Source organism: Excalfactoria chinensis, chromosome 5 (genome assembly GCF_039878825.1).
Source record: "Excalfactoria chinensis isolate bCotChi1 chromosome 5, bCotChi1.hap2, whole genome shotgun sequence".
Taxonomy (NCBI): Eukaryota; Metazoa; Chordata; class Aves; order Galliformes; family Phasianidae; genus Excalfactoria; species Excalfactoria chinensis.
The window spans coordinates 39,655,929-39,683,907 of record NC_092829.1 but is presented as its reverse complement, the minus strand read 5'-3'; the positions used below and the strand labels follow the sequence as shown (position 1 = coordinate 39,683,907).

Genomic DNA, 27,979 nt, shown 5'->3' with positions numbered 1-27,979 from the left:
AATGAGGCATGTGCATTTTAGGAATTTCAGTCTTAGAACGTTAATACCATAAATGAAGTGACTTTGTGTCCCAGAGAGAAAGTTATTTCTAACCTCTGGGAGCCCCTCAAAGCATTAGCTTTTTATTCAGGCCGTTCTTTTAACTTGAAATAGTAGTAAAAGTGATACAGGCTTGTGTTTTGTGGTTATCTATGCTCATTGGCATTGCTCTAAACTAAGCTTATGCTTACAGCACCAGAGTGTGATCTCTGTTTTCCTTCTTAATGCTGCACTACCATGTCAACGCTTGCTGTACCTCTGGACAAGCATGAATCAATACCCAGCTTATCGTGTTTCAGAGCAGGTGCATAAACTTTGCTTGAGTGACTTAGCACTCTGTTTTTCCTCCCTCCTTTTTTCAGTGAACACTCCATCATATACGTAGATGAATGTCCTGAAAATCATTAAAAGTTTCCACAATTCCCTTGGGTCAAATCTTGTGGTGAATGTATGTCATCCTTATTTAGGTAGCTCTCAGCTAAACCAAACTTTTATTTTTTATTTTTATTTTGCCTAGCTAAAAGCTGGGTGTAATTTACTAGGTTTGACTAGAAAAACTAAGTTCTTGGGTATTCAATTTGGTTGCACTTAAATGAGATATAAAATGTAAGCAAGATTGCAGTGTGTTCACAAATTAGGTGAGTTAGATCACTAGATAGATCACTGCTGTGAAGTCGTATAAAAACCATTTTTTCTCCTTGAGGGACTGTCATTTAGGGTAACCTTTTTGACTTTTTTTCCTTACTTATATCCTTTGTCTGAAATCCTTTCAGCCTCAGTTATCTGAAACACCTCAGTCTCCAAGCAGGCATTGATACTGCTAGGAAAAAGTCAGAATTTTCCTGATGAGATCAATTTTGTACTCCTCTAAGTGAGGATAGGAATTTCTTTCCTGAGAGGCGAATTCTAGAAGGTGGGTTGGACAGTTTTGAGATAGCAAGCAGTTTTCTTCCTAATAAAACCAAACTCCCAGAAGGTAAGTGCTTGCTGACCTTTCACAGACAGATCCTTTCAAAGCAGATTTGAAGAAGCACCTGCTCCTTCCATTTGCGCTAAAGGTAAAGACATTGGTGCTGTCATTAAAATGCATCGATAATGTGTGTTGCCTGGTTAGAAGATAGTAAATTCACAGAATGCTTTGTCGACATATGGGGAGGAAAAAAATTATTTTTCAAGTGATACCTAATTAAGGGCAAAATTCTGCTTCCTTTGTGCCCTAAAAACTACTAAGGACGTCACTGGAATTTGTGAGAGCACACATGCTAGGAGGACTGTACAGAAGCTAGGTGAAAAAAGGTACTATTGCAGGGCAAGTAAGCTGAAAAATATCACTGATTTTTTTTCTCATCGCTTATGGTATGCAGCGCTTTCTGTATTATAAGATACCTTTAAACTGCATTGTGTATTATCATAAAAAAAGCTCCACACTGGCTAGAAATGTTTTCAAACTTTCACTCCCTTTTGATATCAGGCATTGCTTTCCACTGAGTCCTTTGTGTATTCTGAATGTCTGGAAGCCAAAATATTTTGTTTTAACTCCCACTCTGTAGTATTTCCCAGCTGTGTACTTATATGGTGTAATAAAAGGATTTAACAAATGGGAAATAGCAGCTGCATTTGGAAATTCCCTTTGTGCTCCCTTTTCATTTGACAGATTCAGCAATGTGTAACAACTGTAACGTCAGACCTGTAATGACTTACACTGCGAGTATCATATCACCAGCCAATTTGATGTTATAGTGGGGAGAAAACGAAACAACTGAAAGATTTGGGCCTGTAATCTCTTATTGCTGAGCTGAAAGAATTTATGTGTATATTTCTAATTATAGCTTAATATGAAAATACCTGGACATGTGGGTATTTATTGTTGCCTGTAGTTCAACTAGAATATAAATGCTATTTTAGGCTGAGGATATTGTATTTTTGCTGCAGTGAATTGGAGGGGGGCAAGTCAAAGTGTTACTTAGATAACAGGGAAGCAACTCTTCTGCCTTCTGCCATGGACACTGAGTAACAGACAGGAAATTTCCTAAGTTGCATCCAAAAACTGGCTCCCTTGGGGCAATAGACTGAGAGAGGATGAGAATGAAAAGCCAACAGAACTAACTTATGCTAAATTTAATAGTGATTGTTGTATCCCAATATTATGTTAATTGGTAGCTATATAAAGAAATGGAGAATCATAATTTGTGCTTTATTCACTGGAGAACAAGTGATGCTCTGTAACTTCATACAGAGCCTAAAACATCTTGTGAGGTAAATTATACAGATTTTTTACTTTTGCCGTAAGCTACCAGGAGAAAGCAGTGCCAACAACAAGCTACAAAATCAGATGGACAAGTGGTCTGACCCACTTAAAAGAGATGGGTCAGTGTGTTGCCACGGCTGTTGTGGTCCTTCTTATGAACAATAAATTTAAGCAGCTTTACCATAGTGAAATCACAGAGGCATAGAATAGCTTGGGTTGAAAGCCAGAATCTTTCTCCAAATTGCAGATTTTTTAAAAATGGGTTTTTTGTTTGCCTTTTTTTTTTTTTTTTTTTTTTTTTTTTCCCTGAAACTGTGAATAAAGAAGAGAGGTGCAAATTGTGTTCCCAACCCTAATCCCATTATGACAATCTGGTAAAAGGCAGGATTTCAGAAGATCTCACAGGCACAAAAACAGTAGAAGCCCTTTTCCTGCTAGTGTTGTTCTCTTGCCCACCACCACCGGCAGTATGCAGACAGCGTGTGCACAGAATGAGGGCATCCACAGCTTTTTCATGTACCATTACATGAAGTATTATGGCAAGAGGTTGTTGGAAGAATCAGAGCTGCAAGTAAAGGCTAAAGAATGTGTGTTATTTCCCTATGACTGAGCGAAAACACACACATATACATATGTAAGTTAATTATCATCAAATACATACTATGTTTCCCTATATATATATATATTTAACATTGTTCAAAGACCCTTTGGGTTTGGAAATGAAATTTCTATAATTGGGTTTTATGTCAGATGGGAACATTGACATGTATTTCATAATTATGTCAAGTCTCCGTCTTCTGTTGACTTCTTGCCAAAAAGTGAAAAGCTTGCTACCTTTCCACTGTCTCAGCACATCCGTTTCAGCAGTACTGATGGCAGATTTGCATATGCAGGAGGGAAAGAGATTTGTGTCTGTATTTGTTACTTTTAAATCACTTTAAATTGCCAAGTATCAAGTTTAATTTTCTATATCTCTAGCAAAACTCCTGGTATCAGAAAGACAGAAATGGGTGGTATTCAGGAGGTGTGTAGCCTGTGCTATAAAACAGGCATTGTTCTGTCACTTGCCCTCGTGGGCATCTGTGCTATTAACTTCCCTTGATGAAAGTACTTCCTGTTGGGAAAATAAGCTCATGTTTCTGGGAAAAATCATTCAAAAAATGTTTACATGTGCTAAACGCTGTGAATTTGTTGTTATATAAATTCATGGCTTCAAATTCTTAAAAGTTATAGGTACAATCACATTTTTTGAATTTTTATTTTTAGTTCATTTTTGACGGGATGTGAGCATATAAAATGCATCAAATATAAATGCCCTAAACTCTAGCAATTCCGTATCTGCTAAATTGCTCATGCAGCTGTTACTTGCTTGTACAAATTTGAGTTTTGTGATGATTGAAAGCAATTCTATAGTGCTTGTGATATTCTTTCTGGATGTCAGGTAGCACACTGAAATTTTTATCTAACTAGAAAGATAAATTATTTTGCATGCAATAGCACAGTGTTTTGATTCAAAAAGCATTCAAATATATGCTTGGATTGGCTTTGTTAGGACTACCAACAACTGTCGCGTTAAGTACATCTAAAGGTTGGAAAGATCACGTACTGAGTTTTATTAGTTTGAGCATACAAGTGTTTACATTTCAAATTAAAACAGTAAAACAGTTCCCTAAAAGCATGCAGGGGATATTGCTTAATGTGGTAAATTTACTCTAGGAAGAATCAAGAGATTTTTCATTTTTGCATTTGTTCTGCTTTTCATTGTTTTTATTTTGACACTGTGTAGTTTAGTTTTGTTTACAAATGTCTGATGTTGTGGGCTGAATTGTGTTTGAATAGAATTGATCATCACCTGAATTCTTCACAAAAGCCTTATAACATGTTTGTCTCTAAACCTGTAGACATTTTATTCCCTTCCCTTATTTTTAAATTCCCATTTTTATTTTTTTTTTAATAAAGCAAATTCTGAGAAGTTTTAAAATCAGTTCTGTATATTGACACGATTTTTCCCCCCCAAAAAGTAGGAGCAATAACATGCTCTAAATTGTTAATTTTTTTTTTAACTTGGGCAAGAAGGAATCAGGTATGCATGCTGATTAACATACTCCAGTCATTAACATGTGATTATGTGGGCTGCATATTGAGCACCTGCCAAAAGATAAAATCCAACACTTTACTACATCTGTGCAAAGACTTTTTGCATTTCTTTTGTACCTTGACAGCTCAAGAAAAAACAGACTTTGGTATCTCTGTCCAGCATTATAAAACTGTGTACATAACATGTCTTAATGGAGGAAGGAAAGATACTACTTATATTTATTTTAATCTTTGAGGCCATGAAAAATCCAGTGACCAAGATGTACAGAGCACCAAGTGTAATATGAATCTCCTAATGTAGTGTATCACTGACGTTCATATACAGTTTACAACATTCCTGCATGTTTATAAGGATTATCTGTTCTGGGGTTCAGCCAATGTTATTCTAATTCGCAACAGTTTTATGTGATACCTTTATGTCTCATAAATGTCTTGTTTTTATTTCAATCTTCCAAATGTTTCATCAGTGTTTACCTTAAAGAAATACAAGTACTCTTTGCAGCAGGCTGGTTTCCTGCATGCATTCCTTTGCAAATGCTAACAGGGAAACATAAAACATGTAATAGATGTCATGTAACTATATACAGAGAAGGATTTCCATGTGCATTTGATATTGCTAAAAACATAAATACAAATTTTATTCTGATATTTCTAATAGATCTAGCTGTAAGTTGGACAGCTATGAAGACCTAATAGGAGGAAGTTGGATATATACAAAGTGGTCTGGAATATCCAAGCCACACAGTCCTTGTTTGATTTGGCAGCTTCTGGCAGCACACATCATAAAGTATGTGTCTTTATTTACTGAAAAGGTAAACAGTGCTAATCAGCTGGGACTGATCACAATGCATCTTTAGTTTCAATTTAGATGAGAATATAAATCTAAATACTCATTCTACAAATGGTTCTTCCATTACATTTTACTTAATGTGAGCATTTAACCAAAATCCAGGGCACAAAGTCTCAATACTGTTGTGTTTTATTGCCCAGCCTAAACACAGGGAGCTAAAGCATATGGTATTTGGATGATTAACAAAATCCTCAGCATTTAACTCTTAAGAAAGCACACGAGTTTTGTGCATAAAATTTGATAGCAAATTGTATGCTGTCTAAAAATGACCAATCAATTTATTTATCTAATGATTTTGAGGTGATTTTCTGTTCTAGAATGGGAGCAAAATGCCTGTCAATGTTTTTCATAGCTTTTCTTATTTGTAAAGAGAAGGTTTTTAAATTGTAACCTTGTTTTCAGAAATCTCTCTACTGAAAACTTGGTGTCTGGATTCTCCAGATGCTCCAGCAGCTGAGTTTGAAGGGATTGTAGTGGTTAAGTGGCTGTATTATACATCAAACAAAGAATTTATGCCTATTCCACAAAAGTATATCTAATCTTGCGCTGACCTGTTCATAAGGTCATGTTCATATTGAGTGTGCCTGATTATCGTCATTCCATTTTTAAACCTTTTACCTAAGTAAGCTTTTTCTTTTTTTCTTCTTTTAATTCTTCAGTATATCAATACTTGGGCTAGAGCTAATGCTTGCCGTTATATTAGTTCTTAATGAGTTTTAGATAAGCATGGAAGGTGAAATGCAAGCTGTTTAAAAGACTGTATTCAGCCTATATTCTGTCAGTGAAATCAATGTAAGTTATATCAGAGTAAATGCTGAGTTAAAGACTTGAGGTTTTATTCCATTACTTGCCATTTACCCTCCTACTAGCATAATTTGCTGAGACTTTACTAATCATATTCTCTCAGTAGCTCATAGCAGTCATTCTCAAGCCTTAGATTTAAATAAATGTTCCTTAATAAAACTCCTATTTTTTTTTTAAAGCAGATGAGAATTGGAAATTATCACTTAGATTTTTAATTTCTCTTAATTCTATTTAATTAAATTCCTCAAAATGGGAAACCTTTTTTAATGTTGTGATTGGAAATGATTTTGTAAACATTTGCTTTCATTATATGTTAACTCCAGACGAGTTCCAAGTGCCAGCATGCCTCTAGTACTTGGAATAAAAACCACTCTGGATATCCAACTTTCCTGGGGTGTTTACATGTGTCCCATTCAATACAGAGACAGATAAATATCCCTTTATAACAGAAAAGCCTCATCCACATGAAAATAAGCAATTCAACTAACACATTTTATGTTAGTAATATTTGCTTTCTGCTTCTTTTTGGCCATTCATCCTGCAAATTCAGTCGAACTCACAGAAACAGCTTTCTGTTTGGCTATTGAGTAGGATTACAGTTGTCAGCTTTCAATCAAAGTTTGACGGCAGTTTTTCTTACTTTGCTGACTAACGCTTTGCTGACTAACACAGTGACCCTGCCTTTGTACAGCCCACAGTTTCAGTTACCAAGTTTTCCTCTCTTCTGAATTTCAGAGAGCAGCTCTGAGGCAGAAGCTATGCTGCCTACCCAGAGTGACACTGAAAGGATTCAGTGATGTCTCATTATTAAAATGCAGAGCCTCATGTACTCCTGCATCTGAGGCTCCCAACAGAGGACTGATTCTGTTCAATAGATTGTTGATCTGTGCTTAACTCTTCCAAAGAGAGACCTGTCCCACACTCAACTGCAGAGTGCCTCTTCTCAGCCCTTAAATGTAGGGTTCATTTGTGCTTAGGGCATTTGGGGGAAGAAGAAAGCATAGTTATTCATGTTCTAGCCTACAGTCTGTAGGAACCTATGGAACTGTTATTTTATGTGTTTGCTTTATTTTGCAAGTGAAAAGGCTTGAAAAAAGTTGTTGCAGGTTGGGTTGTGGTTTGTTGTACAGATATTGCTATGAACCTTAGCTTCCTGATATGAAAAATATAAGGTCAACTTTTAATGCCCTTATTTATATGAGTTACAGCAGGACTCCCTCATTTGCACTGTTAAAAATAGTGAACTCACTAGGGGTGGGAGCTACTTGAGCTGTTAAAATCTAAATACCCCCCAAAATATAATTTATTGTTAGTGTAAAAGTAGTGATTATTTGTTCAATGCCTTTTAAGAGAACTAAATACTTAACATGTAACATTTGAATCTTAGTGAATGTTCATGTTAAAAAATCATTGTGTCAGAGAGCAAGGCATGTATCAGAATAGACACATTATCTTAATGTAAGAAGAAAATAACATACATTTGGACAGAGACGGTCCCCAGCTTTATTTGTCTGTTGTTTGAAATTATTCAGAATTGTTTCTGCCATTAGCTTAGTGTACTTAAGCCATTCACAGAAATGCTGAAAGGAATGGCCAACTGGCCTCTTGCAGTGTGCTTCACACAGCCTGGAAAACTGGTAATGCCACTCATGCTGAAATACCCATATTCAAAGTAGCATTGTGCTTGATTAAAAAAGAATGCTCCCACTAATAAAAAGGCCAAGTATGGAGGGAAAACTTTTACCATATTGCATTGAAAATCCTAATGTTTTCTCATTTAAATGCAACTAGATGGTAAATGGGGATCTTGGAATTAAGTAAAAGCATGATTTCTTGCATTGGCTGCACATCCCTGTGTGAACTGTTCATGGTATTGTAGTAGCTGTGCATTACAGATCTGATTTTTTTTTTTTTAATTTTTTTTTAGATTTTTTCCACCATTTTCTTAAATTTTAATGCTGAGTAGGTATCTAATCTGTTATGGTAAGGACATTTTGTCAAAACACACAAAGCTCAATGTGTTGAATGATCTGAGTAAAATTTCAATTGTGCTAATGGGCTGGCAAGGAAATGCATACAGAAAGAATGCCCTTTACCTTGATATTAAATGCCCACATTTCAAAAATAGATTCAGTTTTGTCCCTTCTGGATAGTATGCAGCTGGAATAGTGGTCAGGCTGAGTTTCTGGCTTCAGCTGCTGGACAACAAGATTTTCAATTTCAGTCATCTTTGGAGGGAAATACCTTTGTAACTTGAAACATATTTAAATATGACTCAGAACAGCAAAGAAGAAGGCTAAAGGTACAAAATCATACTTATTGTTTCTTAAGCAATCAAATTCATCTCTAATTCTGTATCATTACTCATTTCCAAATTTTATTCATTTCAGTTATTAATGGTGGCTGAGCTTGAAATGCCACCACTGCGGTAGGCAACTATAAACCTTTGCAACACCGGTATGGGCATAAACTGTTCTACAATTATCCAGTAAGAGTGGAAAGGTAGAGGAATGGTTTTATAAGTCTAGCAAGGTATGGGATCCTGAGTATCCTGTACTACATGTCATTTTGGATCAAATTGAGAAGTACCCACTTTGCTACATTATGCGTAGGAAGTTATGCTTTAACCAAATATGGCACTTTGTTCAAAAGGACCAAATTCTAAGTTTTACAAACAGCTTTTTCTTAAATTCTTCTATTTTGATACTGCTACTTTAACATGTCAATATTCTGGTTTTGTGGGTTTTTTTTGTGTTTTTGTTTGTTTGGTTTTGGTGTTTGTTTTTTTTTTTTTTTTTTTTTGTTTGTTTGTTTGTTTTCCTTGAGATTGGGTAATTTGAGTACTGTGTCTTCAAGAATAAAATATGAAGAATATGAAGAGTAAAAATGAGTAGGGGTTTCTGTGACTGAATTTCTCCAATGTTGAGTGAAAAAGACGTTACTATTTTGCTGTTCTCCCCTCCTACCATGGTAATTGACAAAATCAATTAGATTAGAACTTCTTAAATGGATGTGTCTTTTGAAGGGACTGCCGTGAATTGAAGATACTGTTTTGATTTTAGACTTAAAAAGATGTTTTATAGGAATATATGGACTTTAAATCTGAGAATACAGGAAAGTGTCAGTCGCCTAGGGTCTTATATTGCTGTTGGATGAATTAGTGAACCAGATTGTGTCCAGGTGGATTAAGTAGACATTTATATCAGGTGGATTCTTCCTTTCTTAACCACGACTTTTTATTTTCTTATTGTATGGTAAGAAACACCGGTTCTTTTCTGTTCTGGACTCCAGATCTTCTGAGAGTATCTTATGTGATAAAGCAAGAGAAGCTTGTAGAGAAGACAATACACACAGTCTACTGAGGATGTCTGGGCCATAAAGATGTACCTCGTGTTAGGATAGGAGGTTATCTACATCCATCTTTTGAATGTCCACTCAGACAAATTTGTGGTAATCAGGCCTGCATCTGATGTATGGAACAGTTGCACTTTTGGTCATGTGGTGAATGCTGAAACACAGAGATAATGTGAATTGCTCCAGGGAAGATTCAGTGATCCACTAAGAAAATTAAAATCCTTCATGACTTTGCTGTAACATTTATTTAGTTTTGAACAGACAAGATTGATTAGCAGTTGTTACTGCAATATTCTAACTTAGTTGAGTCACTTTTCTAGACAACAGCATCCATGAACACTTGCCTTGCTCCACTGTATTTTGATCTGTTTGTTTTGCCATGAATGTGAGTTTAGTATAATCTTGGAATGGAAAAGGGAACTGCTAATTACAGATATATGGAAGTAAAAATATCTTTTCTGACTGAATAGCTATAAAATTTACAGCATATAAAATTTCATTTTTGCTACATTTTATTTGTAGATTATTCACAAATTTATCTAGAATCATGGAATGGAAATTGTTTCACTTCTTGTAAATAACTATACACAAAACTGGCTTATACTTTTCTAGCTGAGTTTTGCTTTTATTAGATAAATTACTTATATACACTGGACTGGTCTGCAGTTTTTCCATTTGCCCAATTAAACTCTTGAATGCCTTTCAGTTTGTGCAGTTCTCCTGTTGAACTACCTGCCACTCTTTACAACCATTTCTGATTTCAAAAAATATGGGGCCCCTAAAGCCATCCTTGCTGGGTTTCTGAAAGCACCGGTTACTGTGCAGCACAGTGCCAACATATTAGCCATTTAGTGATCCCAGTAACAAAGTTGCGGAGATGAACAATTGAAAATAGTAGGGATACCTTTTATTATTTTATTTTTATTATGTTTTAATTATCCACAAAACTGATAATGTAAGATACTCTTTTAGTTGAGCAGATCTCATTCTTTCAGAGATCACCATTTTACAATAATCCCATTAATGTTTGTGATATTCACAGAGCTCAAATTCATCTCATCTCTATTACGGACATTTCAGGCTTTGGGGCAAAACAATAGATTTAATGTTCCTTGCTGAGAAGTGAGCCTAGTGGGTTTGTTTCTTGTACTGTAAGAGGATGTTGGTTTCTTGAGAATAAAGTAATTCCAGAGTATTTACAGTGCTCTTATATTGTGGTCTTCAAAGGTGTAAGATGCCATGTGACATAGTGTTCTTCGTTAAGGAAATGTATTATGGAAAATTAATGCGTCAAATTAGAAAATATTAGAAGATGTTTTCTTATCTTTGTTACAATTTCTAACAAGTTTTAAGAAGAGTGCAAGGCAGTTTCCAGAATATACCGAAGTTAAAAAGAAATCTTCCTTTTTATAAGAAAATAATTCAGCATTGTACCAAATCCATCTGCGCTATCATTTTTCTGTGTGATATCTGAGTCTTTATTGAATATGAGTGGCTGGGCTGAAAAATGGTTTGGTGTTTAACTGCTGAAATAATGATGTTAAAGTTTTTATTCTGTGTCACCTCTCTGTCTGGTCTTATGTAATTTCCTCCACTACTGTTATGTTGACAGTGGTGCTGTTGCTTCCCAGACGCTACAGCATCATCTTAGTGAATAACTTCGTTTTCAGCTTCAGTAGCAAATGCTGCCTTCTTCACCAGTGGCAACAATAGTACTATGCTGATCACATATTGCTGTGCTTGATGACAATTTGTTGCCGCTGCCTTCTGCAGTTCACAGCCCTTAGTTACCACACTTGCTCATGGTTAGTGAGCACTTTCTGCTGTATTGCACAAGCAATTCATAATTCCTTCACTTCATGACTGAAGCAAAAATTTATGTATGACATTGTTGCCAGTGGTTAATGCTTTCTAATCCATCTTTCTTGAGACCTTGTTTCACCTGAGACTTTTCCCAACACGTGTTTCTTCGGCACTGTAAATGGGTAATTCTCAGCTCATGTTACTAGGAATATTATAATGCCCTGCAGGTAGAATACTTTTTGATAGAACTATTAGTTTCTCTTAATTCCTAAATATAATGCTGCTCTTATTCGAAGTATTTATTTAGAAGAAATATATTTTATGGCTAGGCTTTTAGTGAAGATTTTAGCTTGATTTTTTACACAAATTTTTTAGCGTTTCACGTTTGATATCATTAAAAATTATAATTACACTAATTACAATAATTTTGGAAAGAGAAGTGTGTAAAAAATCCTTGTGGTTGATTTTTTTTTAAGGGCAAACAGAAGGATTTGTTCTTTTTTAGCTAAATTCAGCAAATATCTGTGGTTGTGAGGATGAGAACTCTGAGACAGAAAATTTCCTTTGGGGCACAACTGTTGGGTACTAATGCAAAACAAAGGAAATTTGGACACTTTTGGTTGCTTTTTGGTTCCATCTATTGATGTTATCTATTGGCAAGGGGATGAACTGTTTTTCTTCACTTTTTGTTATAACTATTTTTACTACAAAATACATTTTCTCATATGTGTGGTCCTAATACATGTATTTCAGCATACATTACTTGTTCTGATGTAAACTCATCTGTTTCCTCATTCTTGTCAATATTACTCTAAAAAGTAGCATCTGCTTTTGTATATGAGAAGCAATATAACCTCCATTCTTAAAGAAAAGTGTATAATCTGAAGAACAGTAAATGAGCATGGATGGATAATAAGCTTTGTTTAGCTTGAAATGTATTCAAATGTTTTCCCTTGTTTCTCAGTCATTATTAGCCTAACTTTTCAAATTTTAATGTTATGTTGTTTTCCTTTAGCCTAAGGTCTATCCAGGAATTATTTGTCCTTGCCTGTATTTTCTCTCTCAGTGCTACCTGTAATACCTTTACTTAAGTCACTTAAGAAATCTGCAAATGCTTAACACATTCATCAAATTAATGTTGAAGTGGCTTGTTTCTGACAAGTGCAATCCTTGATGATGAGTATCTCAGGCATGAAATACAATAGTAAGAGCCCCAGAGAGGACTGGCCTTAAATAAAAAAGAGCCCTGTGAAGCACTGAAACTGCAAATTTCAAGTAATAACACACGTTTTAGAAAATAGAAGATATATATTGATATTGGCTCCTTAGCATGACAGACTAATTATCTAATGCTTTCAATTGTAACCTGTTTCTGATCCTTCTGATGTTAAGAGAATAGCCCACATTTTCACACTGAATTGTTTCTTTGCAGGAATCGGAGAGTAATAAGTTATGTTCCCTATATTCCTTCCGAAATACCTCTACCTCACCACACAAGCCTGACGAAGGAAGTCGTGACCGGAGTGAGCTAATGACCAGTGTTAATTTTGGAACGCCAGAACGCCGCAAAGGAAGCCTTGCAGATGTGGTGGACACACTGAAGCAGAAGAAACTAGAAGAAATGACCAGGACTGAGCAAGAAGGTATGTGCTGAATATGACTGATATGGTTTTCCCACCCCCTACAGATTTTATGGTATAAAGAATGTGTTGGGTATCTTGAGCCAGAAAATTGCATAATTGGCAAAGGCTAGGATAAAGTTATTCACAGGTTACCATGGCAATGGTAGTTTGAGATCCATTAGAGATTTAAGACAAATACGTCTGTTTTATAAAACTTTCTAAATTGTGTTGGTTGTCTGTGAGTAAAAGCAAGAATGTTGGTGTAGTTGAAAACTCATTCTTACTTGAGAGGTTATGATGAATTTTTAACTGCTTGTAGAGTCGTGAGGGATGTTCTTCAGTGGAATTTGTTCTTTTTCTTTTAAAAGACAAATGTTTATTTGAAACAATAGGAATGAATAAAACATAAGCTACTTTATTTTGCTTTAGAAATACTCATCTTTCTTCACCTTAATGACCCAGTATATGTGGCTAGAAGAATGGGAAACAGCTTTAAGTGTTGTAGTTCTGACCTATATATCATATCTAGATATGCAGCTGAAGAAATCTTTTTTTTTTTTTTTTTTTTTTTAAACAGTCTGCTCAGATATTGTTACATGTGTTAAAAGAGAGATAAAAACGAGGACAAATCTTGAAGCTGCAAGTTTATACATTCAGTCCTTATTCAGATATTTTCATTGGCTATGCTTGGGCTTTCTTCTTTGATGGTTACTAAAGCGAACTGGAGAATGAGTTTATTGGTATATACGTGGACAAGGCCAGGGTCAAACAAGAAATACAGTGTCAAGTAGAATGAAGTCTTGTTTACTTCTGTAACAGCATCTATGATCTGTAAGCTCATAAACAAATCTGAACCAGGGAAGGTGTGAGAGCAGAAGGCTTTGAAACAGATATAGAAATATAGGGATGTGTGTGTGGATTCTATTCTGTTGCCAGTGTTGTATTGTGGCATTAAAAATAACCCAGGAGGAATATTTGTAGCACAGTTGATCCCAAGGTAGTAGAACTTTGTGATCTCTATTTTTCTTTGAAATATGAATGAGTTCAAAATGATTTTTGCTCCCTAGTTTCGTGATATGGTCACAGTCTTCAAACAGTATGTATTAAGATCCCTTGGCTCCATTTAGTAAAGTAGATTTCAATTAAAATTGATACTGAAAAGTAATAAGTATAAATATGGAATAAAAGCATGTAGAGATGGAAGTAGGCTTTCAGATTTCTTGGCACAATTGTTAAATGCCAGCACATAGATAAATGTGTTCTATAGGTGTCCTTTCTGAAGCTGGTGAAACATCTCTAAAGAGAGAATGTCCCAGATTCTTTACTACCATCTGTCTGTTTTCAGCTGTAAAGATCACTCTTTTAAAAATTGCTTTCTTAGATTTGGTGGTTAGACTAGGAAAACTATTTTAAATGTTAGTTTGGCAAAGTTGTTTTTTACAGTCAGTAACAGTCGTTCAACACTCCATGCTAATCAAAGGTCTTGGCTCATACTTTGCTGCGGGTATATACAAGTTGCTGTTGATTGTAGTGACACCACAGCTAAGACTTCTCCAGGAGTATACTGAATAGTGTGCTAATAAAAATGTACATCAGGGGGTTTAAACAGTTTAAAATCATATCTTAGGGACTCAAGCATTTTGTAGCTTATTTTTATGTGAATTCTTCAGAGCTTTCTGTGCTTCTTCAGCATTGGTATATGCTAGCTGATTTAAGATTGGTATATACACAGCAAAGAGATCCCTCTCACCAAGTCTGAGCCTCTTGTACTGAATATTCTCACCAGCTGTGGAAAAGATCATTTGTGATCTGTGAAATAATCTCGCCTTTTTTGGAGCGCTAGAAAACTATTGTAAAGTCTCCCTGTAAGTTCAGAGATCTCCAAGTTAAGTTCTTTTCAATGCATCTAACTTGTTCTGTAGAAAAAAAATAGACAAACATCCATTTTACAGAAAATTATTACAGAAAACATCTGACTGGTACCACATAAGCCAATATGGAAAAATAAATAATAGAAAGACTGGAATTTCTTTGGAATCTTACACTTAGGTAAAATGGTTTTAAAGTTTTGTGCTTACTAGAAATATCAAAATTCTTATCTGTAACTATTTTAGTATTCAGAAGTATTTCTGAACTAAAATGAAGCAAGCTCTCCATATTTATTTGATCTGAACAAAATTAAGTTTTAAAGATAATTACTGTGTTAAGGTTCTGATCTTTGTTGTAACTCTGGGTACTTCAGTTGATTCTGCCTTGAGTTGGAGGAATGAGGTCTGAACTTACAAATATATATTGCCATCTAACATTCTGATTTAAACTACATTGCCTAGTAATACATGTATGATAAGAAGATGATCTTTACCACCTATCATTTAAATGGGTTTGTTTGGAGTTCTCCAAATGATATGCAGCCAGTGCTGTTGAGGAGTCTTGATCTGTCACAAAATTAAAAAACACCTGTTGACTTTTAGAGCAAATAGAGGTTTCTAGAGATAACAGAATACAGTTGATTCAATCAATGTTGCGGGAAACAAATATCTATTCCTGCTGTGTACTTCTGTGTTAGTTTTGAGGAGCTTAAAATTGTGCATCGTTCCTTTGAATCAAAGGATAGCTTGTGTTAGCATTTTGTGGGGTGGAGCTCCATGAACATTGCTGTAGCTGTGGGAAATGAGCAAACGTGAGGTCATACGTCAAGTTAATTGTACAGTTTGAAGTGGAATAAGAAGTCAAAAATTCTGTTCATCTGCTCTAACCCCTACATGAGCACAACAGCAGTCTCTTTTAATTATAATTATGGAAGTTTCTAGTCCGTCTGTAAGATCTGAATATAATATGAGTTGCCAGTGAAACAAACATTTAGTGGTACACCTTTAGATAGTAAGGGTCTCTTATGCTCTCTGCGTTACCTCATAACACTGGAAAAAGAAATACATACTGAAAGACATTATCCTGTCTAAACAGATATATTTAATCAGAGTCCTTTAGCTTCTGAAAATAAGTTGTCTAATGAGAATTTTATCTGAGCAGCTGTGACTGAGGAGGTCAGCAGGCATTGCCTAAGAGAATATGGCCCAGCTGGTTAAATCTGGTTGTTGTAGTGATTTAAATGGTCAAGTGCTGCTTATAATCCAGGACCGTCTGTTTATAAAGGAAAGAGTGAGTGCTTCAGCATAATGTACAGCTGTTTTAATCTCTCTTTAATAATAGTGCTTCAGCCAGTGTCATGTCTTGTGGGTAATAATATGAACACGAGAGCTTCACCCGGACTGCATATACCTTAGGTCAATTTTTAGCATTTGTTGTAGCTTGAACAGAAACCACCTACATCGCAGGTCTAGTGCATTAAGGCACTCCCATGTCCTAATTCGCAATTATTTGGAAATTATAAAGTTGATAACATTAACTATTAAGTAAAGCAAAACAGAATGCAACAAATATTTAGAGTTGAGTATGTAAAGCCTTTTCTGATATGTTCTTGTAAAATAGGAGAGGTCAGAAATAAGAAGGTATTTAATTTAAATAGCTCTAGGCTCTAGAATCTACAGGATAACCTCAGTATATATAGTCTCAATAGTCCTTTGGTGAGCAGAAGGATTGTTTTGCTGGTCTTTTTTTTTTTTTTCTTTTTTTTTCCTTGGAAACATTCTCCAGTAAAATTAAGTATTAAATCTCTTTTCAGCTCAAATGAAGAGCATGTACTAGATAGCATGGTCAGATCACTGCTCTTACTTCCTGTACCCTTCTTTCAGAAACTTGCTTATATTAATTTTGTGAGACAGATTTACATTGCCTGGACTGAGGCTAAGAATTGGCTTCCAGACAACTATCCTACTGTACTTCAACATAAGCCTCTGTGAGCAATAATTAGTAGTACACATCTTGTCTGTAGCTAGGAGAGCAGATTTCCCCCCTTTCGGATCTGGAATGTTAGGTTGGCAGGTCAGCTGGCACTTCTGTGCTGGAAACTGGGCATGTCATTTCTGCTAAGTGCTAAGCCCTCATTACTCAGGGCCTGGATTCCTAATTCACTTTTGACCTTGATTCTCTGCAATGTATACAGTATCATTTTTCAACCAAGCTCAGCTCAGAATTCTGGCACAAGCTTTTTATAAACTGCTTCCCATTCTTCTTTCCTTCTTGAAGACCATAGCTGAACATCAAGAGATCAAAGATATTTACGTATGCATGTTGGAATAATGAACATCTATATAAAGAGCAGTATATTCATAAATTCCCATCTATTCTGTGTCATGTGCACCTGTTTATACTGTCTCTCAGTGGATGGATATATGTAACTCGTTGAGATATATAATACATCTGAAGATGACTAAAATAAAAATTAAAGATTCATATGTAATATTAATTTTACATGCAATAGGGAAAACCATATAACACTACTCCATAGCAGTCGTTTTAGGACTTTCTGGTTTTGCATGGTTTGTTGTTTTCTACATTGATGTTCATTAGCTAATAATAATCGAAAGCTTACTTTTACATTGGGAAGTGTAGATCTAGTTTATGCAAAGAAAAATCATTATTTTGTACCAGTAAGGACATTATACTTAAGTATTGCACACACAAATATATATGCATTACTCCACTGACAAATGAAGAAAATTAACTTTCACATACTGCTTTATTTATTTGCTTATTTATTTATTAACAGAATCTGTGTGCTATATCATAGTATAAGAATGAGGAGTTTCAGTTTGTGATACTCATGAGATACCAAAATGACAACTGCTGTTCCTTTCAGCTAGAAACAAATCCTTTACATGTGAGAAAATACACCTTCTTCATATTCCTTTCATCTCTTTTGAAAAACGTTTCAATCTCTTTCAGGTACAGGCTTATTGTGCTTCCTTTTCTTCTTTAATACTTAAAAATTATATTTGGTTAGCAAATTTGCAAGTGGTTAGGTAAATAGTCAGTGTAGGCAGTGCTTTGAATGCCACTATTTTATTTTATTTTATTTTATTTTATTTTATTTTATTTTATTTTATTTTATTTTATTTTATTTATTTAGTTTTTGTCAGTAGCCATTTGTGGTAACATTCAGGTTCTGACTGAGATCCAGGAATTCTGCTGAACTCCCAACCAGCTTCCAAAAAATCATGGCCCAGAAGTCCACACAATGAATAGATGACTCAGATCAAGTTAGAGGAGAGAGATGTGGCACATTTTCCTAAATGGCTGCTTTTACTTACCTCTTTTCCATATAATTATATGCAACTCTCTCCCTCTGTCTTTTTCATTCAGTGATGCTTGTAAAATCACACTTGTCACATCTTTTCCATGCAATATATGGTTCTGTTTTAGAAAAAATATATTCCTTTGTTCACATAATATTTAGGGTACCTTTATGGATTTAAAATTTTGTGGTAGTTCATTTATTGAAATGTACTGCTAATTTCTATGTCTTAATAGGTTAAAGTAATTTAGGAACAATAATGCAAATACAGTGGTTTCGAAGGTTAGTTCCCTGGTAACTGAAAGAAGATGCAGCCTAATTTCTTTCTGAGTTGCTTGCATATTCAGTCAAAAAAATCATTCTTCTTTGAAGCAGAAATAACTTCAAGGAACTTGTTTTAATGACATTTATAACCTAACATATGTTTAGGTCATTATTATTATTATTATTATTTTTTTCCAAAAAGCAGATCAAGCTTGTTTAACGGCACAGTATCTGGTCATTAATAATTTCTCTAACATTTTTATTTACTCTTCCAGCTATATGAAAATTTACTCCTTTGTTATAATTTTCTGCTTTACGTTATTTAATTCCTTCTGAGTACTTTGTCATCATTAAATGCCATTTCACAAGTTTTATTAAAGAAATTGGCAAGCGTCATCCTTCCACCTTCCCTTCACATTTATTATCTGGTTGTCTACGCTACATATTATTCTTCACCATTTTTCAGCATGTCTCATGCTACATCTGAAAATTTTCTTTCTGTTTTCTTTGTTCACAAAATTTATTTATGACACAGAAAAGGGAAACAGTGCGGACTTTTACACAGGTATCATGAAGAAAGAGATCTATATGAGTAGATCAGTCGATTATGGAAGCCATCCTTTTCCCTGAAATCTATTAAAATTTTCATGTCCCTTCAATTCTTGTTCTTCATACAAGATCATCAACAAAAATGGGGTTAGGAAAATGGTAGCATTTTTCATAACAGGATCTGCTAGAAGTTGAAGGGAAATAGTTGCATATAGACCTGTCAGGCAAAACTACCCCTTGGTTACTGTCAGACAGTATTTAGATTTACGGTCTATGTCATTTTATTCTTGAAGTTTCTCTTTCCCAAAGCAGATTTTTTTTTTCTTGCGTAAGCTTTGTACCTCCACACCTCTATAAATCCATTGCTTTTGCTAATTCGCAGAGTTGTCACAGTCTTGATGCAGAAGAGTCTGAAACCCAGCTCTCAGTTTTGATGACTGGAACATAGTTCTGCTATCTTTACACTGATTTTTTTTTTTTTTTGTTTTTAATTTTATTTTTATTTTTTTGTGTGTGTTATGAAAATCATGAAATCACTGTAGAGAAGCACAGCTAAAAGTCAGCTTTTTCCTTAGGGCAGCAAGAAAAGCAAGTCTAGTATGAATGAGTACAAATTTAACAGTGGGCTCTGTGGCGAGGATTACGAGTGAGTAAATAGCTGTGAAAATATGGCAAGTTGCTTCAATTGTGCAATCTTGGCAGAAGATGAATTCAGACTACACTGGTTTCTGGTGCACTGTGACATAATGTTATGATCAGATGGTGCTTTAAAATAGGAACTGAAATACTCTTTGTAGTCATCAGATTAGCAGTAGGGACTAGATGGCAATAATTCCCTTCTTTACATTGCCAATGTAAACATAATAAAATGAAGATAGGGCTCAAACGTGACTGATCTTGTATGCCATTGTGTTTTTAATTTCTGGAGGGGGAATGACCTCAGGTTTCTTTGGTGGTGAACTTTGGTTTTTGTTGGTCTTATCTGCTTTGCCATTCCTGCTGTTTAGCAACAGGACCTAAAAGTGCTTTAAGTGCTTGTGACTGGGGTAATGAATGAAAATATCTTCCCAGCACTGAGAGTATTGCATTAGACTGAATAGTCACCTTACTTGTAAAAGCACTATTAGAGAGGGGCAGCTGTAAGTAAGGATAACGATTTGTGTCCAGTGCTTATTTACTGAAAATTGTAAATGTATTATTTATTGAGAGCTCTCCAGATAGTGCTTGTCAGAATAAAAATGTCAACTCTAAGCAAAATGTTATAATACATAATAAAAATGCTAGGTACGCACTTTAGAGATACAGCTAATTAGATCTGCTTTTCTTAAAGAAATGACAGTAAAAATGCTCGGCAGCATATACATTTTAAATGCTGATATATTCCTTATTCTCCTATATAGTATTTGGTTTAGATACCTTATCATTACTTAAAAATAAGGTTGACAACTTTATTTGGCTGCCGCAAGAGAGACAGAGGCATCCACTGCCTGGCTGCACAAGGCAGCCCCATGCTCAGGCTGTCTCAGTTCCCTAACGGGAAGCACAGCTACTCTCACCTTGGTGTTTTAGTCTGAAACTCCAAGATGCCACTTTCATGAGGGAAACCTGCCTCCACTGGAAACAACAAACAATTATTAAGATTAGTCTTCAGCCGTGCTAATTAATTACAAACAAATGTTACGTTAAGGAGACTAAATCCATCTCTGTTACTTTCATGTAGTAAGTGCAAATCAGCATTAGGGTAAAAATAATTGCTTTTTTTTTTTTTTTTTTTTTTTTTCTTCCATTTCAAATAGTGTCTTTCACCATTTCGGCATCCTACAGCTATTCTTATTTTCCCTGAAATTTCTAATGGGAAGAATCTTGACTATAAAAAAAAATAAATAAGAAAGAACAAGAAAAAAGGAGGAGTGCAAAGTGGCTGAGAAAGACCAGCACTTCTGGCCACTGCTTTGGTCCAGGCTGTGTGCAGGACAGGCAGCACCTACAGTAGGTTGCTCAGGTCCAGGTCCTGGAGGTTTGGGGGTATCTCCAAGGCTGGAAATGCCACAGCCTCTCTGACAATCTGTTCAGTGTTTGGCCACCCTTGCAGTAAGAAAAGTTTGTCTCGTGTTTAAATGGAATTTCCTGTATGTTCATTTATTCCCGTTGTCTCTTGGCCTGTCACTGGGTACCACTAAACAGTGTCAGCCCGTGTTCTTTACTCCTGTCATCAGGTAGTTCCATTTATAAGGCAGCATGGAGCCAGCTGTTTTCTTGGCTAAATGCTCTCAGTCTCTCCTTGTATGATCTCCTTGTTGATCCAGTCACCTGGACATCTTTGCAGCCTTTGCTGGTCCACTGTGCTGTTTGTACTGGGAAGCCCAGAGCTGGGCGCAGCACTGAGGTGCGGTCTCAGACATGGCCTATTTTAAAGCGTATAGGTCTGTACTTTAGGACTTATCTGGCACCTTTAAAGCCCACAAGGCTTTGTCCTGAGCTTCCAAAGTGATATGTTCAAGCCCTGTGTTCATGTGTGACATGCATATAATTCAAATCCTAGCCCTGCATATGGGCTTTCACTTCCTAGTACATAATGAGGAAGTAAAATCAGGGGCAAAATGCAATTCTGTGTTCTGAGTGACACGATTCTTAAGGGTCATAAAGTATTTTGGATTGTGATGAATCCTTTAAGTCTCCATTTACATGTATGTAGGTTACTTTGAAACTAGTGCCTACTGTTTATTTCCATGAAAACTACAATAGATACAGAGTCCACAATAACACTCTTTGACAGTGTAAATTCCTGAACTACAGAAGTTTTCTTTTCAAGGCAGTCACCACCATTAGCTGTACTTTCTCACCAGTGATGAACAAGAGCCTGCATGCTGTGCTGATAAAAGTCTGCAGCAGTGGAGGTGACCCACTGTCACTGTTGGCACTGCTGAAATGCACCACTTACTGCCCCACTGTGCTCACATCCACTGTTTGGTCTCCAAAGACATTCAGCAAGTGTCAGTGAATATCCATAGCTGCCATTTTTTCCTTCTTGGAGGAATTCAATGATATACCTTTGTTTCATCTGCACTTCCATGTCAGCTGTCATTTTGTCATACTGGCCCTCTGCTGCCATCTGTCACATGACAGCAACATGTAATGGGATACTGGTGGGTTGGTTCAACTTCTGCTGCTGTACTGACGTCATGGGCCAACATAATGAAATAGGAGGCATTACTTTCAGAGCAGTCTTTGCATTAAGGCATCTCCCTCATATAGTGACTGGCACATTGGTCTCCAAAATGAAGCAAGACGCACGTCAGAATCTTCCTCCTTTGCTGTGTATTTAATATCATAAATAATTACTTGTGTTGCTAGAGTTCAGATTGTGAGATTCATGAAGAGGAGCGCAGCAGCCCTTGTTAAATACAGTCGTAAGGACAAGTTCTGTGTAAACATCTGCATGTAGCTCCTGTTCACACTGCTCTATCCCAATTGGCAGAGCCCATTACAGTCAGTTTCTGTCCTGAGTCCACACTAGCATGGGCTGCCAGTCAGTAAAGCAGTGCCAAAATATCTTGTTCTACAACATAGCATTTTGGAATGTGTCTAATAGCTGTTTTCTTTTATTAATCATAATGTATTTTTAGTTTTACTTACATAGGTGCCCAGAGCTCCTGGGCAAAGTGCCCTATTTATGAATGCCTGTTTATTTTCATCTTCCTTTTTATTAACTGTTATACCTAATGCTTTACAGAAACATTTGCCATATTTTGATGTGTAGTGATAATGCACTGCTGCCTGCTCGTGTTTCTTAAAGAACATGTGACATCACCTTCTGTGATGAATCATGTTTGTCACTGAACCTAAAAACCAACAAAAAACCTCAACCACCCATATTGAATGCTCTTCTGTCTTTTGTTTGACAACGTTGAAGCAAGCAGGCTTTTTCACCCATCTGGAGAACTCTGAGCACACCAGCCTGGAGAGCCTGCAGTGGCACCAAAAAATTGGAGGGTGAATTTCTCGTTAGTCTGACAACACTCCGGGACTGAATTCTGCTTGCATTTGCAATTGTACTGTGTGTGACAGGGGCTATGTGTGAAGGCAGGGCTCTGGTTTTTCTACTCTCTGTTCAGATTTACCTGTATTTTTCCAGTTTAAAACAGCAGTCTGTACCCTTAAATAGATAGCAAGTAGGTTGCTTTTAAATAGTTACAGTGAAACAAAAACTAACACGTTAGTTAGAGGTTCTTTAAAACGTCAGATCTTGTCATAGTGAAAAGTAAATATTGAACCACTTTCGCTCCTGAGGTGCTTCTATTAATTGCAGTGGAATTACTGCAGGAGTAATTCTGAAAAAAATCTGCTATCGTGATTTTAACATTTTTCACAGAACTTTGAATAGCCCTGAACTGATTTTATAGATGTGGCATGCACATGTCTTACTAGTTGAAATACGCTTCCTTCGCTTCAGTTTCCTCTGTGGACTGTTTGTATTTTTAGCTGTTCAAATGCAGCTTTATTACTGGGTTTTGTTACATCTTCAGTGGTGCCAGCAATTAATAATGTAGCTGGAGCATCGGTTCCTCCACGTTTCGGTATCTCTATCTTATTTGCCTGATAGGAGTCAACACTGAGTCTGCTGCCTTTCAGCATCTGTGTATCCCGTAACACAGCAGACAGTGACCGGACACATAACCTCAAAAATCAAACCAATTTGTTAATGAACTAATACGGCAATATAATAAGCATCTCTATTCAGTCATTTCCCCCAGCTTTCAGTTTTCCCTTTTAGCAAGAGCAGCTAGTGCTGTATCAACAAATTATTTGATGACAATAATTTGGCTGATGAAAATAGAAGGAAAAAGACCCAATCTAATTAGCAAAGCCTGTATATTAGGTGGTGAAGCGTGGCTAATATTTTATTTTTTATTGTCAAACTGCAATTTGCAACTTTCTGTAGTTAATGATTTTTATGCCTCCCCCTCCCACTCTGAGCCCAGTAAATCATGGAGAAAAAAAAAAAGGCCAAGAAGGGACTACAGGACATGAAGCACAGTGGCCCTGAAGTGATGGGAAAATGGCCAAGGTGTCACAGCTAATTTCTGACCCTGCTTTATGAGTTCTGCTGTTCCTTATTCCCCTTGTCAGTCTGTGAATCCCTGAGGCTGTACAAACTGGCCTAACATCACTCAGCTCCGGTTTTATATCCTCTTTTAATAATGTTGAGTCTATTCTGTCCAACTTTGATTCAGACAACCTGCTTGTCTTGAAAAAGTGATATATTTAATCAGTGGCTCTGTCTCCAGCATAGCTCCCACTGCGTGAGACTAGAGCCAAAGAGTAGTGCAGTGGCCTGTCACTTCTGTTTGAATAGGTAATGTGGAGCCGCTCAGCCGAGGAGACAGGAGCTGGAACTGCTTGTTAGGACACATGATCAAAAGCCACTCTCTGCTTTCTGCCAATCAAGCCTCATGTCGCCTTGTGGGGCAGACATTAAATAGATTTTTCTGCCGTACACTGTGGGCACTTTGCCAGTTTGACATGTGAACTGTTACAAAAGATACCAGAGTTTCCACTGCTTGCTGACTGTTTTTAAATATTACCAAGCCCTTGCTGTCCAAAGTAGAATATTTTAAATAATGGATTATGATAAATTTCCAGTGCTCTGAGACAGGCTTGTCCTGCTCTCAGCAGTTCAAAGATGTTTTGAAAACCAAAACTTTAAGTTGGTTTCTGGAAAGAAACAGGCAAACAAAAACTGTTGAATGGCCCTATGGCAAATAGATCTGAACAACACGATTATTGTCTGAGAAGTCTGGTGAGTTGTCTGCTTTCACTGGTGTCCTTGGGAATATTGTTTCTATTTTTGGTCTTTTTACGTTATTTAATTGGATTTTCCTAGTTGAGATCATAGCACAGTTTTATTCTAATGGTGATGTGGAGGGATGTTATACTGGCTTGTTTTGTGAATGAGGTTGAATTTATTTATTGTGTTTATTGGCTGCCAGTGCTAATGTAACGGTCTTGAAATGGCTCTGTGGTTGTTTTCAGTTATACTTTCCCTTGTTTTTTCCTCTTTGTCTATTACCCTTCACAACCACCTCAGCTCTTGTGCCCATGGCAACAACACTCAGTGGTGGAGGCTAACAAAGATGACATTTAGGCTTTGCCTAAGTAATGAATATTCTTTTGTAACTTGCAGGGCCACTGAATTTGTGCCATTTTCTAGAGGTCTCTAGTACCTAGAAAGCTGCTTCAGTAAATGTGCTTGTGCTCACATTATCCAGATATTTGCTCCTTTATGATTGTTGTTCCTGATACAATATATTTTCTTTCTTTTTCTTTCTCTTTTTTTTTTTTTTTTTTTTTTTTTTTTTCTCCTCTATTTATTTTTTATTTTTGAGTAAAACATTTTTATCAAAACACACCATGGCAATCTAGTGGAACTCATTTAAACAGTGAGCTACACATAAACAGCTGCTCCTTCAATAAGACATTCTTTATAATACCCTTATTACCTTCTAGTGTCTCAAATTCTGATTAGTCAACAGTGCTGATTGCTGCATGCCATTCCACTGCCCATCTTCCTTCTGCTCAGCTGCTCATGTCTTAGCTGTTATGTGATTACAACACAACTTGTGCATTGTTTCTCCAAGTTGTTCTTCATATTGTATATCTTTAAAAAAGGAAGGAAGAAAGAAAGAAGGAAAGAGAGAAACAAGCTCTTGAGGAGATGGAAAAAATTATTTGAGTCCCCAGGACTTCTCGGAAACCTTGTGGATTGTTTATGCACAACTGTGATCTTTGCAGTCTGCATGCTCTGCCACTTTGCAGAAAGATATGTAAGTTCTTTAGATTTACAACACGGATCATCTATAAATACATTTGACTTCAAAGAACTTTAGAATGATGATTATTAGTTATTGTGAAGCTTGTAACATGGCAGAGCAGGACACACTCATAATTAACTTTGATTTTTCTTTTTCTTCTCTCTCTTTTTTTTTTTTTTTTTTTTTTTTTTTTTCTTCTTCTTTAATGAAGCAAAACACAAAAGCTTTGGCCTCAGTTGGCTTTTACAAAAACCAGTGGCTCCAAAAGTCAGTAAGAACAGAGCTAAGTCATGAGGAAGCAGTTTGGGAAACCCGCCCTCAGTCATGCATCCTGAGGTCTGCTGAGGTGTGCACTGGTGTGGGAAGTGTGCTTTTGGTGCTCTAGAGCTCTGTATTCTGGCCAAAGCAGCAAAACCTGAGGTTTGTTAAGGACATTAAAACTTTGTCGGCTGGTTTCTAGGTAAATAGTGCCATAGTGAGAACACCCTTGCTGTGGCTCTGTAACCAGCCCCAGCTTCCTTTGGTGCAACCCCTTAGAATCAAGTCCTGGTGAGTACGAAACGCTGACACACTCAAAATGCAACCCCATTAAAGGCCTTAAATCTGTCATTGTGCTCCGGAGCCTGTTCTGAAAATAGCAAAGCTCTTTTTGTAAATTAAAATCGGTGTGAATGGGAACAGATGTTGACATGCTTTACTTTATCTGCAGGGATCCCCGTCGGGGGGAGAGGGTCAGTGAGGTTAGATGGTAGGAATTACTGCAAATGTGCAAAGGACAGGATAGTCTAATATAGACATTGTCTTTGGCTTTATGTGGAGCTGTAATAAGAGCCAGCGGTTACTTCTGTTTGCTGATAAGTCTGTATGTAAGGAAAGAGGATTGTGTAATATCTTTAATTCCTTGGAGAATATTGTCCCGTTTTCTATCTGTTAATACAAGGAGAGGGATGCTCTCCCTGCTTTTCAGAACTGCTTCACTCAGGTCTGGCTTCCAGGAGATCTGGAGTCATCTCAGTTCCCATTTACTCTGGTGTCTCCCAGGCCCAGGCTCACTACGGACCACTGGGAAGGTACTCAGCATACCCAAGGATAAAGCTATAGAAAGTCTGTGCTCAGGCTGAATTTGGGTTGTGCTCCTTGTATTCCAGTGTTAATGTCTACAATTTTGGGTGAACTCTCACATTGCATTACAGCCATCATCAATTTCTGACAGTTTTTGAAATAATGACAAAAAAAGAGAGGAAAAAAAAAAAGAAAAAAAAAAGGCATCTTATGTGCAATTTATTAGACAGCTTTGCAAGTCAGTAGAAATAAATTCTTGTTAAAGATTTCTCCTGATTAAAATATATATATATATATATATAGCATAGGATGAATTTATTTATAAGAAGTGTAATAGTTTCCCTCAATTCCTTTTATATTTTACATTACCTTATAATTTTCTAAATCTACATGAACAATAATGATCAATTTTGTCAGTATTATTCACACCTTTTATTAATTTAGCATAGATGAATAAATGTGAATGTTGTGAAGAGTTGATTGGGAATAGATTTTAAATCTGACAGTTAGATTACAGGGTACCTAGGAAAAAATGGCTCTTTCACTAGGTACCTAGTAATTTAATTCTTGTTTGAAATTATTATAATTTATTACAGTGTGTGGGTCCTAATGAATGTCTACTATTAAATGAAAAGGAGAAATTGAAATTATGAAATTCTTTTAACTTGTATCTTAAAAATCCTCTTAAACAATTCAGCAGATATTAATAAGCAATGCGCTTTTCTTTCCCTTTTATGTGAGTGCAAACAAAAACATTTTTGCCAGTACAGAATGACATATCAGGAGTCCTGCTGGGAATTTTTACTTACAATCAGGACTGCTTTAAAATAGAATGGAATAATTTTACGTGATGAAAAATAAATAAAATTTACTTGTTTTAGCATGTAAAACTTAACGTACAGGTCCGTCTTGAAAGAAATATCGAAGTCATGCTGTAGAAGTTGTGTGCTTCTTAGAAATGCAGATATGTGCATGCTGAGAAATTAAAACTTTATAGCTACAAAGGGAGTAGGTTTTTACTATCCCTGTATCAAAATAGTTTTCTACTTTCCTTAGTGACCTTGTGAAAAATGGGCGGGGAAACTTGGGAAAATGGGTAGGTATTTCCAAATAAGCACAAACAAAAACTAAACTATGGAGACATTTCAGATATTGAAGTACTTTTGTTAAGAGACTGGACTCTTTAGAGAAGTCTTAGATACAAATTATCTCAGCTCATACTGCTGTAGCTTGCTCAAAATGAGGCCACCAGTGGGTTTATATCATGATTAAATCTGCTTA

The 27,979-nt window shown here is 36.2% G+C and overlaps 1 protein-coding gene across 10 annotated transcripts in view; it reads left to right on the top strand.

Moving 5' to 3' along the window:
- The window catches only part of SOX6 (SRY-box transcription factor 6), a 393,141-nt gene that overhangs the window by 174,083 nt on the left and 191,079 nt on the right, over positions 1–27,979 (top strand). For all 10 annotated transcript variants that reach the window (XM_072337682.1, XM_072337688.1, XM_072337687.1 and 7 more), the window contains one exon: positions 12,628–12,838. In XM_072337682.1, the coding sequence (XP_072193783.1) occupies positions 12,628–12,838 (211 nt within the window). The remainder of the gene's footprint in view (positions 1–12,627; positions 12,839–27,979) is intronic.